General features: G+C 42.5%; 1 protein-coding gene across 3 annotated transcripts in view; it reads right to left on the bottom strand.

Annotated features, from left to right (window-relative positions):
* Positions 1–14,359, bottom strand: part of LOC105686048 (protein sprint) — a 102,580-nt gene that overhangs the window by 61,775 nt on the left and 26,446 nt on the right. For 2 of the 3 annotated variants that reach the window (XM_048660244.1, XM_025746818.2), the window contains exon 2: positions 2,750–3,081. In XM_048660244.1, the coding sequence (XP_048516201.1) occupies positions 2,750–2,830 (81 nt within the window). In that variant the 5' untranslated portion in view covers positions 2,831–3,081. Of the gene's footprint in view, positions 1–2,749; positions 3,082–12,517; positions 12,940–14,359 lie in introns of those variants that run through there. The other variant, XM_025746817.2, reaches the window with a different exon arrangement.

The raw sequence follows: 14,359 nt of genomic DNA on the forward strand, positions 1-14,359 counted from the left end.
AAGAAAAAAAGAACGTTGAACGCTGATCGTTAAAAAAGAGGTACGCGCCTGGGAGAACTGCAACTGAATCAACACGTAAACAACGCAGTTTCCGGCCTCTTGGGTGCCGTTCGACGACGTGACTCGTCGATTCTGACGTGACTTCTGTCGGTTGTATAATTTGCAATCGTTGTACAGGTTGTCGTAGATTTCGCACTGACTTTTAGCACCCGAAGGGTGGGTTTCGGCTCGCCGCAGAAACCGTTGGAAATAATTTAGCACCGTTTTAAGTTGATTGGACGAAAAATTTATGTTTACCTTACCCCGGCGCACACGCTCTCGGCGTATAAGGGGAATTGAAAGCGGAGGAGCGTTCGTTCTCTCCTTCGCTACCGAGATGTTCACCCTAACTTTTCAAGGAGGGTAGTTTCAACTTTTCAGAGATATATCTCCAGCTAGTAGCTGCTACCGAAACCCCTCGCCTTATACACTCCTCCTGAGATACGGCCAAGAATCCCGAAGGACTTTCAAAAATTTTCTTCGAACCTATACAGCGTATAAAGCGAGATGATCCTTGTTCCGTTGTTTCCAAAAAGTGTTGAATTTTTTCACGTTTTTGTTTGTTTGTTTGTTTTTTTTCTCCTTTTTTCTCCTCTCTCACGATTGCACCTATGGATTTTTCAATAAACGCCTACAAGTGTTGCGGAGGATTTTACAGAGACGCAATTTCGAAAAATGAGGACAGTAAACGATATTACGGTGTAAAACCCCTTGGTGGGATTTTTGGTTTTCGGTGTCATATGACGTTTGAATTTTTACTCGAATAATTTGCAAGTCATGACCGCGTCAAACGTGAAGTGATATTTTGAAAAATACGACTACGTTATATACTCGACGGCTAAGATGTAAGAGTAAAGTATGCAAATTGAATTAAAAAGTTGTAAAACGCACCCCCTCTTCGAGTTCCATCCTCCTGTGGGGACGCGAACGTATAGGTACACGTACACCTGTACGTCCAATGGCCATCGATCACTCCGGCCAATATAATTAATTGAAAATTCAAAAAAAAAAAAAAAAAAAGAAAGAAAACAAATTCAAAGAAAAAACAACTCTTATAAACGAATCACGTCACGCTTCTCGCGCGCAAAGAAAATGGCTAAAGTAGTTAGCACCTCAACGCTTTTCTGTAAGGGACGGTGGGGTGATGTGATATTTCGATTTTTCCCAAGGGAAATTATAATCGGGTCTTAAAAATGAAGGTAACGTATAAATAATTGCACTAATCATACTTCTGGTAAAATTTTAGTTAAAGATCGCGAATTTTTTTCGCAAATTCTCTTCACGACAACAAAGCTCTCCGTGTCTCGCATGGCACGGATAGAAACCGATCGATGTATACGAAACAAAAGAAAAATTGATAAACGAAGAAAGGCGAAGAGCATTAATCAAATTTCTCGAAATTGCTCTGTACCCGGGTGTGACGTGACCGGAAATGAGAAGGATCATTTGAATACATTAATATCCTATGAAATATGATTTACCCCTTGGCATTTGCATTAGCAGTCAAGATTGTTCGCGAAATATACGTACGAATATATACCGAAAAATAGGCGTACGCTTGTGTATGCGTGTGATACAATATATATATACGTGGCAATATCTTGATACCTACGGTAGCGCAAGGAAGGTAGAAAAGTCATCGGTCACGTGCACCATCGCTGTCTGCAAATGGAAAATGTCACCTTATCCCTCTCTTAAGACATTCCGCCTACTGCATGAAAATCAAGTTTTCAGCCGCATCGTAGGCCTACGAAATCCCCACGGGACCCCGAAGACATTCGTAATACACGGATACAAGCAATTCGGCATAGAAGGCAAAAGAAAAAGGTCACGCAATATTCGTATAACATTTTCGTTTTTGCTCTATTTTCTCTCGCCTCAATACCCGAATAAACTCCAATTAAAATATCACGCAAAAGTAGGTATAATCCGCACACCACCAATTTACAGAATATAACAACATATCGCGCGAACTAAATTGTGAAATAATTTTTTTTTTTTGTCGTGGCGATACAAAGAGAAAAAAAAAATTCTAGGGGACTAAAAATGTAGGTGCAGGTAGTTAGAGAATATCCTAATAAAATGTATGAAAATATAACCGGCGGCTTACACACGGGGGGTTGCATGGGTTGATATATTCTCGCTATAAAACAATTTAAATTCCGTATACGTGCCACAGTGGTAGCGGAGGGGAGCCGACATCTTTCCATAGTCGTCGTATAGCACACCTACGTTCCGGCGTGGGATACAAAAAATATAACAATAATGACGTAAATAAATAAATAAATAACTAAATAAATAAATAAAACCACTCAAGAAAGAAAGAAACTGCAATAAAAAGCAGGGGACACGACGTACGGCGGTGCAATCAAAATAATAAAATGCACAACTGCGAAGAGGGGCCTGCGGAAGAAAAACTTTTCATATTACGTCAAGAATCTCCAAAAGTTTTATTCCTCATTTTCACTCCGATCGTCGTTCTACTCTCAGCGGGGTCCGACACTCGAGTCTCGTGCCCTTCTTTCATTCGTTACTCACTCTCAATTTTTCGCGCAATAAAAAAATCAGCGACGAGTATAAACGATGACAACGACGACGCCGATGTTAACGACGTCATCCTAAGCCGGTTGCAAATTTTGCTAGCGGCGTAGGTATCTGTATGTCTGTAACGGTGGAATCGAGCGTAATAATTTTATCGATTTTCACTCACCACCAAATAGCTGGACGCGTTGCTTCCGGTCGACTCCCTATTTCTCTGAGAAGAAAAGTCCCTCTGGAGAAGTGACGTCATCGTTCGGGGCTAAAAGGGACGCGAAGTACCGAGGGAACGGGGAAAATAAAATCACTAATATCACGATAACTGCGCAAGAAAAAGGTATTCATCCGACCATTTTGCGAGGTGGTTGTTTTTTTTTTTTTTTCTTTCCTTCTCCTTCGTCGACCTTTTTTCGTCGATGGAACGGGGGCATATCCGAACTATGCCCTCATTTCAATCCGATTTATCGGCAGTTCTATCAGCATACGTCACTGGCCATCGATAACCTGGAAATAAAAGAAGGGAAATATCAGTGAACGGAATCTTTCGATCGAGATACACGCGACCTGTGTGATTTAAAAAAAAAAATGACGACGGACTAATTATTGTCTTTTCAAATAATTGGCCCCGCAATGTTCGTACGCAACCCGTTATCCGATCGAGCGGGATTCATGGTGAAAATTTTTGACTAAATCCATCCATATTATAGAGCGATCAATTACCCCATAGCATATCGATTATTACCATCCCATGGACAGAAAAGTCCCACGCACGATGTCCAGCTCCGTTAAAGCGCGCGTCGTGCATGCCCATGGGGGACATTCGACAAAGCATTGATGAAGAGTTTCCCCGGAATAGATGCGTACGTGTAGATATCGTAGGTACGGATACGTACCACCCGTGTACAGTACATTGCAAGTCAGTTTTCGGTTCGAACCCACCCTCAAAAATCCATATTTCCTTTCATCAACTTTAAAACGTTGTTTTCAGAAATTTGATATTTCTCGTAAATCGGCTATAGGCCATTTTATAATCAGTGATTAAATTTCGTCGAATGGTCGTTAACGGATCGTTGAGAAAATGGTTGGAATCGCACGACTCACTCGGACGCTCGTAAAAACTGGAGTTTTTCGAAAGCGTAGACGGAAAACGTAGATTTTGAAAAATTCTCAGCGTCGAATTGCCACGAAATGCACCATGCGTATCCGTGCAGTGCGTTTACGTTGATACAGACGCGTTTAATGTAGTGCGAGGGCAGGTGTGTGGCACATATACGCCTAGAATATCTGTTACGCACACACGTGAAATGTATTGATTACTGCAAGTAGGTATACGCACTAATGCGTTAATCTGTTGAGGACAGCTGCAGCAGCGTTTGGGGGAAGCGTGATAAGCAGAAGCTAGTTTCTGCGCTCGCTATATAGGTTGCTCGTACATACCAAATACGAATACGAGTACTCGTATATATACCTGCGGATAGCTCTACGGTAGTCGTACGTATAGCTTATCGCGGACGTTCGGTTGAAACAATGGAAGGTTAATTCCCAGTCGACTTATTTCATTATACATACCGACGTGTATAGCGCGTACAGCATCGGAACTGCAGCAACGTAACAACACGCGTCGCTTAAGAAATGCAAATATACAACGTAGCTACCAAGACAAAGAACTCTCGGATAAATAACGTTATCTCTCCCTCCCTCCCGCGAACGCCGTTGTTGCATATTATTACGAAGAGCGTACGTGCGGAACCAGAGAGAGAAAAGGTTCTGAAAAATTCGCGTCAACTTCCACGCGTATGAAATAACTGTTCGGCAATTCGTCCGAGAGTTGACAAATTATTCCGCATTCCCTTTAACGCTCGATAGAATATCACCGGGAGCAGAAGCGAACTCTCGATTTCAACGCATGTACGTTGAAAAAAAGACGTTCACATATCTAGTAACACTTCTGTCTGATGCAACGCGGGTTTATTAATAAACGTTGCTTCGATTGCACGCGTGTCACGGCGTGAGAATCAAGGATATTATGTTCCGAGTATTTATCTACCTCGGAGTAAAATTCGCGCCGGTGTAACGTTTTTTATCCAAATATTCTCTCAACTGCAGAAATTGATTTCTACCGTTTCGTTAAATTTTCTTGACGAATATGAAAAAAAAAAGTAGGGACAACCGGTAGGTCGGTTTTCTTCTTCATTGGGGGCTCGAAAGTTAGACGGGAAGTGACGTTCCGTTATCCGGTTGTCACGAGGATATCCTCGTACGCGATCGAGGAAGAAGGTCGCTATCTACAACCGAGAACCACCTCATCTTGTTCGATTATCTCAAATCGGGAGATACGCGCGTTCTTTTACGACGGAAATCGCCTAGGGCAGCCGGATCGAGTGTGTCCCGGAGTTATTTATATTTATTTATGGAAATAAAAGAAGTCGACGTTAATACCTACGAAAATAAAACTGCAGGTACTCCGTAGTACCTGAAAACGCCGATAACTGTAGCCATAATTTTTTCCAGAAGACCAATTCAGGTTCGACATTAGACGATGGAACAAACAAAAACGTGTAGTATAATACCGTACGTTTGAGATATGGATAGTTTGTGGAAAGTTTTTACAGAATTTTGGTGAACGTCGGATAATAAAGTATTAATTTTATATGCATAAACGATACTCCGTATCCACTTTCCCATCTGCATAACTAAGGCGTGATTTAGGCGCGTGAGTATTTTAAATCGGAAGGTATAAATTTTTCCGCGAGATTAAATTTAATGAATATCGCACGATTCGATTCGTGCCGCGTGTACAGTATATAGATATATGTATACGACGTGGGAAATATTCCCTCCGTACAGATTTATGACTTTGGGTGGCTCATCGAAAATTCATGATGCAGGAAACGCCCTGTGTATCAGTCGTCGCTAGATTTTCCAAAATTCGATGTAAAGCCGCGCTAATCCGCTAATTAGTATTCGCGTTGGCTTTACAGGAACAATATAATTCCTCTCGGAGGATCTAAATTGCTTAATACTGTAGCGTAACGCCGTGTGTGCCGTTGCGGGATTATAAGCCGGCGAGTTATTATATTATGCAATAAATTACTATCCACCGATTAGGTATACATACGTGCGCGATATCCTACGCAATTAATGAAATACCAAGTTGTTGAGCTGAACTTTACTATTAAAGATAATAGGATGACGCCAACGTTTTTTGTAAAACCCCTACAATTATCTCGTACCTACATGTAAACGCGCGTCAATTGCGACGGATGAATGAAACGAAAAAAATGAAGAAATCGAAGCAAATATGAACCAACGAACGTTCTTTCGATGATTAATTATTTCATTGATTAATTGATTTCCATGAATCACCATCAATCCACATATGGATTTTCGTACCGCGCGGAGATAAGATGCAGACCGAAAAGGCATGAAATGTGTTATACATCGACTGCGAGTAATTAGAGAAGAATCAATCAACTTATAAACCATGTAGATACATATTGGGGGGATTCTGCGTCAAACGAGCACTTTTTGGTTCCAAAGATTGGCGATAAATCGATCAATTTTATAGACAGATCAATTTGACTTGCGAATTCGAATTCCTGAGATCAAAATACATGAGAATATCATAGAAACCTCCGACAAAAAAAAAATTGTTGATTTTTGACCCCAAAATCTGGAAAAATTCAAGGGGTAAAAATTGAATTGGCTATACGAATTAATCTCATCGAGTTCAAAAAATATTTTGGTATAACTGACCCCTTCGACGTGGAATACCCCATTTATAAAATGCATATAATTCATCCGTTATTCCACACGACGTATGGCATAGAAATTTGTCAACGTGATTTTTCGCAAATAGAAAAGTGATCAGCACAAATTATAGGAACTATACAACACGCTACAATTAAGATAAGATATCGTATAATTTATTCGTTCTACTTTGACACTTTTGTCGTACCACTTTCTTTATATATTTTCTCTCTTTCTTACAGATAATGGTTACACGGAGAAGTCGGACAAGATAAAAGTATCGTTCAATTCGCTATCGAACAGCGAGTGGACGTGTGCAGTAAAGTTATATACCTACGCCGGTTCACGTGTGTGTACATAACATACGTGCACATATATGCCAACAATTTATAAATATATATACGTATACCGACGTTTTGGACAAAGCAATCTATTTTGATCGAATCTATACAGTAACTGTATTGTCCCATCTTTACTTATTTCGCGAACGAACGAAAAAGAAAGAAGAACCGAGGAGTGAGCTCGGGTCGAAGAATTCGATTTTTGTCGAGGATGTAATAGAGAAAATTGATGATATTCCGACAGAAGGGGAAAAAAAAGGGGGGAAGGAAATTCGAATTTTTCATTTTCTCGTCCAACGACCAATATCGAGATGCGAATTATACGATCATCGGAAGAACATAAGTAAAATTACCGTTCCCCGCATTTCGCCGATATCTGCATACAAGCGACGAACAGGATGCTGCAGCTAGGATGCGAAAATACATCATTATCGCTAACCGGTAGATAACGAATAACTTCCGGTCACTCGGAGTAACTAAAATCAACAGCTGCGGCACACCGTCCGCGGACGCCGAATAATCTCAGAATTCACTGGAAAATATATCACCCCTGCACTCGTCAGGATATGATACTTATCGTCAACTTTTCAGGGCGCAAAAAGACCTCAGAGGCGAGCATAAATAAAATCGTTGTCTAAATTCGAAAATATCTGCGATTAAGAAATAGAGCAAAAAGAGAGAAACAGCTTCGCCACCGCCACGCGATGAGGAGAAGTAGAAATTTAGAGTATCATACTCCCGGCGAAGCGACGTAGCGGAAGGATCAGTACGAGGAAAGCGAAAGGACGAAAGGATGAAAGTTGGGGTCAAAAGGGTCATTTTGTACCTAACCGCGTGCGAGGAGAAATAAAGTCGTGGGTCGAAAAACGGACCTCATCCCTCCGTCACCCACCAACTGTGTATGTACATACGCTCTAGATGCCCGCCTGCAGCAGGAGCGACCTCATATTCGGCGGCAGCCGCAATAATTTTCTTGTCACTCTTGAAAATTGTACGTTTTCCTCTGAAATTATGGTAGCAATTTGCTACTTTCCACGACGGTGAACGTGCGGAAATATTTTCCTACCCGTACACTCGTATATGTATACACATGTAGTGGCAATTGCGGAAAATGAAGTGTCCTCCACCCTCACATATGTGAAAATAAAACGTCGAGCTACACGTATTGTATACGGACGAACGTGTGTAACCCGGTGCCATCGTATAGGTAAAATCATAAGAATCGCAAAAGTTCACGCCACCTTTTTCGACGCGACTTTGGCTGCACATTGCTGAAACGACTCGAGGGATGATATGAATAATTTTTTCCAAAGACGACTCGACTCGTTTGCTCGAACTAATATAAAGTAACGATAACGATGCGGACGACAGACACCCGAATCGCAACAGGAGAGTCGTCGGGTGGCTAAATGGTCTGACCTTTGCCTTGAATCTTACAGTTTCATTTACGGCGAGTCGGGAATTTTTCAGCCTTTGAAAATGTGAATATAGTAGCGAGGCAAAGGGCGTCGCGAAAGATCCGTTGGGTTTTTACGCGAAGCGACGACATTTATCTTCCGAGCGACATTTCCTCCCGTTTCCGTATTATGAGTGAGGTAAAAGTCCATTTCACGTATTATGTACACCGTGTGTATACCTGTTCGTTCTTCGTAAGTAAAAATGTACACGTAATACTTGGAGTCGGGGCGAGGTTAATTCACACGCGCATCCCTCTGGACATGTGCACTTCATACACCTACTTGTGTATACTTACTCGAAAACGGTGCACCTTTAATGTTTTGTAGGAACCACATAAATTAGCATACGAATTATCTCGCTTCCAGCTTCCAGCAGCTATCGTATAGGTGTACGTCTGTGCGCGTGTTGGGAAATTTTCGAGACGAGCCCTTACGCGGTGTGAGCTTCGAACTTCGAGCTGCGAGGGTCGAGCGAATTAGCATCGCGAAACTTTAGACGTGCCTTTTTCATTTGCATATTACTTAGGCGGCATAGGGAATATGGTAACACCCACCAGAATTGCATCCGAAACATGTACGCGAAATCGTATATTTACGTATAGGTTTTTAGTTCGCAGGTTCGGCTCACATCTCATTTTCTTATTCTCTGTTATGTTTTTATTTATTTTTTTTTTGTTAACGGTGTAATTAAAATCGGCAAATGTAATTGCGATACACGTGAGAGTGAGTTGCGTGCCGCAATCGAGTTTGCTAAAATCTTCTGCACGCGGAACAGCTGAAATGTGCGATACGCGTATAATAGGTACGGCCATACCCGCGTATACCGCTGACAGTTGTGTGTCGGTTGAATTCAACATACGAAAATAGAATTTCACTTGAGGAATTTCTTACATACGGCCGGGCTCGACAAAACCCGAAGGGGACCATTCAAGCGGAGTTCGAATTGACTTAAATTCGTCGAAAATTGAACGACCCGCATCGCGAGGATCGTGTGTACTTCAGAGTAATCGCCCTGCGGCGTCGGAGTTTTCAATACCCCTATGCACCGCGTCATAGCACGAAATCTCCTCATCCTTAGCTGCTGCTGCTGCTGCTGCTGTCGGTTCTTTTCGCTGCGGGGAAACTTTTGCCCCACGGAGACGATCGCGTCGCGATCCCCGATGGGGCCTACGCAACTTGGACATAAATGTACGCACACTTCGTACGTATCATACCTATATGTATACGCACGTGTGTGTGTGTACACCACATTTGAATAACCTACGCGCGCATAACTCAGAACTGCCGTGACATCGACGGGCACGCATTCGAACGAAAGAAACTTTTTCCTTTTACCGTTCGTTTTGTTTTTTTTTTTCTTTTTCATCTTTAAATTTGGAAGCGAAATCGAGCGAAATTCGACTCGTTCAAAGTTGGCGTGTGTACAGCCGATTGCCCGAAGGTAAATTAAGTTCGATTCTTCTCCACCCACGCACCCTTGTGTTTTCCGAGCGAAGGGGCCATTTGTTTTACTTTGCGATTCATTGTTGAAAATTTTTCACTCGCAATGAAGCGCCACTCGAAACTACCGAATAATCCACCCCGTGCACGCTTTACCCTCCGCGCGTCGCGTATATCCGTACATGGGAAATGATTGAAACGTCAAACGAAACGAGGAGCGGAAGGTACGTATCGAGCTTTGATTCTCCGTGTACGAAACCAAATATACAGCTACCCTTAGCCTGCCCAGACATAATAACAAATCGAAGGCGAATCCAAAGCGCGCGGCGCAGATCTGTGGAGTAGAAGAGCTGCAAAAAAAGCGGAAGAGAGAGGAGCCCTTTCATCTTGGCAATCGGAATGAAACGTCGGGAGAGCGACGATAATGATGATTACAGGTTTCCGACCGTCGTGTTACACGCGTATAATGTATATATACATACATATATAAGTAACGTACGACAAGTATTCGCTGTTGCACTCGGAATATCGTCGCCAAAATAATCGCTCTTTACTCCGTTTCGTACACTTTCATCCCACGATCTTTCATCGCGATCTTATCTCCCGCGAGTTGACAAGTGGAATTTATTTTTATTATACGCGAAAAATTTTTCACACCGAACGCGAAGCTCGAACGCACCTCTCTCTCTCTCTCTTTTTTTTTTATTAGAACGTTATTACCCGCTACAAAGTGTCTCGACAGCTTCGAAGAACTCGGCCCACAGGTTCCCGGTCGTCGAAAACCTTCGCCGCGTAGGCAGATTCGATATTTTTCATTCTTTTTTTTCATTTAGGTATGCGCGCAACGTGGAATCTTTATACGCCTATATCGGAAGCCATTCGATGATAAAATCTCGCACGGTATAAATCGATCTTCTTATATTCGCGTTACATGTGATCTACGAGACGGAGGCGGTACCTAGGAAGAGAAATGAATCATTGCTTTTTTCGCGGGGATACCCGAACCCAGTTGCACCCGCTGCTGCCGCACAGAGGAGGAGTAATCGCGATTTCTCGTCTTTTACGAAATACAAAAAAATTCACCTGCCTTTCGTCGGTTATTACACGAAAGCATAGAGCGGAGTTCCGGTTTGTCGGACGATTCCGATTCGTCGAAACGCCGCAGCGAGTCGTACACATTTTTTCATACCATTTATTTATTTTTTTTTGTTTAAATTCTAGTTTCTTCGTTCGCTCGTTCCCAACGGAGTTCAAGGCGTCGTCGATTCACGGTTCGTCGACGCGATGACTATTGCGCCACGGTATACATGCAATGGTACCATACACGGCAGACACGTATGTACACACGTTTAGGTAGATACACGTATATATATATATATTCAAGATTCCGTGTTTGCGAATCGAGGCGGAAGTCGTCGATTAAAGAAGTCACCCGCCCCACTTTAATTCATAGGAGAATAGACAGACTTGCGCGCGGCCCTAAATTATCGTTAAGCGGGTGAAATAACGACATAAATTCGTATAGCTCCTCTGGGGACATTATTTCCGGGACAATTAATGAGAACAACGCTATATAGTCAGAAAAAGTAACGAGGACAGAAAAATATACGGATTTTTATTTTTCGGTTGATCGAAACTTTCGTCAGTTCATTTCGTCGGCGAATCAATTTCCGTATCACATGCGTAATTCGTACGCGCGCGCGTGCAGTTCGTAATGACATTACAGCTTCTGCAAAGTTCACTGGCGACGGTTTGGTTAGTTTTTAGCGAGTATCAGACTGCATAATCTGGTGGGATATAGTTAATTGAATTCGGATTAAAATCCCCACCTTAATTATATCCCCGCTCAATTAGCCGGGAGCTATGAAACGGCGATTCAAAGATAGGCGACGGTGCCGTTTATTCGGAGCGGGTGCTCGTACGCACAAACTTCGAAAAGCTTGCTCGGCATTTTTTTCGGCGTCTCATTCCAGCGGACAAGGAAAACGAAGAGGAATAGAAACGGGACAAACACGCGGAAGACGAGGTGTAACAAAAACCAGCCCTTCTCAACGCTAATAAGATCGAGTCCCAGAACTATTCCCATCGGAAAATATGAACTATAAAGTCGTAGTTTCCGAACGTCGCTGCACTGCAGGCGGAGGAAAACTGGAGATAATCCGAATGACGTAAGTTTTATCTGTCTCTCGGGTCTTGACTCAACTGCACGGGTGTATTATATACGTGCGGTGGCGTGATTACCGAGTCGAACGCGGCTCTCTATCCCGATTTTTAATCACGTTCCTTTTTTCCCCCCCATCTTTGCATTAGTCACATACCGGCCTTAGAGACCAAATAAGTAAATCGGCACATCAATTCCCAGCATCGTATGCATAGGTAATAATGTTCGACGAACGATTGTCGTCACGATTTCTGAATAGGCTCAATAACCGAATTCCGCATAAGGCATTTTCATCCTAAGAAAGAGAGAAAAAAAAAAATAAAAAAAACTCTAATGAATCACGTAAAATTTCGTCCTTCGTGCCGACAAAATTAACAAGACTTTCACCGTTGCGCGGAATGTATAAACGAGAATAAAGCCACTCGAAGGACGTGTTATGGTCAGAAAAAAAAAACTCGAACGTTAATGAAATAAAATAAAAATAATATCGCAACAAGTGTTTCCGATGATTGTGCAAAAACGATTGTGTTTCGTAATCGGAGAACAAAACTCGTTTTCGTATCGCTAGTGCGTAAAATTATTATAATATACATTCTATACGTAGTACAAAAGTATGATAATAACCTATCCATGGATTATAGCCGACGATCGTATCGTGTGAATACCTCTAATAGCCGGAGGTAAAAAAATTCGGCCAATAACAGGTAGGCAGTATAGGTGAATCTATTATAGATGTATACAGCGTTGAAAGGATAGCAAAACAACTCGAAGAATTTATCTCGTACGCTTACCCATTCGGAAATGATTCGATTTCCGGAATTTTTGTCTTTCTATATTCTCGATAATCTGTAACATGGGCTCGTACGAAATCCAGCGCGGTGCACGAATTCACTCCGCACCGTGAACTTGGCATCCGAGATGATTTCAGAAGCAAGTCAACCGACCCGTGACTCGTCAACTTTTCGGTTTCACGCACTGCACACTGGTAAACTTCTGCACGTGAAAACGAAACAGGGTGTCGGACTTGGTCCCACGAGATCGGTCTCGATTATGGAATCATCGTTGCGATTAGAGAACCGTCGATTGTACGCTGGGATACGCGGCGATCGCTGGGAGCGTTGCCAAAATTGATAAAACCGATTCGCTCGTCTCGCCTCGGTCGTCTCGTTTCGACTAAAATGCGCGTAGTGTATGTATAAAAGCGAGCGGGTCACACCGCACCGTAGTCACTAACTAAACCGAAACTAAAGTATAGTTGAACGAGCAACGGCAGCAGCTATACGGTAAGTAGCAAGAGCAGCAGCAGCAGCAGCAGCAACAGCAGGAGGAACGGCAACGTCATGATACACGAAAGCCTCTCTTCTTCTCGTCGTCGTCGACGCTGCTGCATATAAGGGGCAACCGGAACTTTAGCATATACTAAACTCTCGCCGTAGCTATAATATACGCGTATCGTGTGTAATACGGGCCTGGTTAAACCCGTGTGTGTGTGTGTGTGCGTGCGCGTGTACGAGGCACAGTATTTCTATACACGGGTCTTTTGGTAGAGTCGGTAGTTTGCCGGTTTGTCTGATAGTGATTCACCCTAGTAAAATATACAGGCTATCCTCCCGCCCGCCCGCTATACCGCAGTTCGGCTACACAAGCGGTTTTAAAAAAAAACCCCCTTGTTAAAACGGTTTATTAAAACATACAGAAACCGTCTTAAAAGCGACAACGCGTCGAGAAGGGAGGAAGGATAGTAGGTGCGGAAGAAACCGAAACAAGAAAATTAATTGCACCCGGAAAATAAACAATTTTCAACATTCTTCCCTCGTGTGTATAATGTACGCATAAGCTGCTGTCATATCTTTAGACGACGATAATTATTATCGTCGAATTCTTACGAATAACGTGATCATAATTTTTTCAATACCCACAACCTACGATATGCGCGATGTACGCGTTGATCAACGCGATGGGGAAACGCGATGCATTTATTTGTTTATTTATTCTATTTATCGTGTTTGGTTTACCACCGAATCGTATCAAAGTTGGACCGTAATATAATCCTGAGATTTTCGGAACCCCGTACCACCTATATGCCCACCGCGGATGATGAGAGACGAATGGAATCGATGATAGGAAAAGAAATGATTCATTACGCGCACGAAAATATACGTAGGTATAATATGTATAATACACGGAGCGATTCGGGACGAGGAACAAGACGAGAAGAGAAATACGTGTGTAAAGTAAAAGTTAATTACCCAGCACCGCGGTTGTACAATGTCGGAGATGCGAGGGTATAATTATCAAGTCATTTATTTGTTTGTTAATTTGCGTTTTGCTTTCCTTTTGATTTTTTTTTCTTTTTTTTTTTTTTTTTTGCGACGCGCGTCCTCGTGCTCGAAATTATAAATGTAAACTGTTTTCGATCAACGTTGTTGAGCAATTGGAAATTCTAAATTCTCGAAGGTTGTCGTTACACGTATGCAGGTTGGTTACGCTTGTATAACTGCCTGCGATTCTGTCTCCCGCATCGCAACGATGGAACGGCGAACGGAATGACGATCCGTCGGTTCATGGAACCACCGTACGGTTAGATTGACGGAAACAGAAACCAGAAATCTTCAACTTTTCTCTCGTAAACA

This window comes from Athalia rosae, chromosome 1, assembly GCF_917208135.1.
Source record: "Athalia rosae chromosome 1, iyAthRosa1.1, whole genome shotgun sequence".
NCBI classification, from domain to species: Eukaryota; Metazoa; Arthropoda; class Insecta; order Hymenoptera; family Athaliidae; genus Athalia; species Athalia rosae.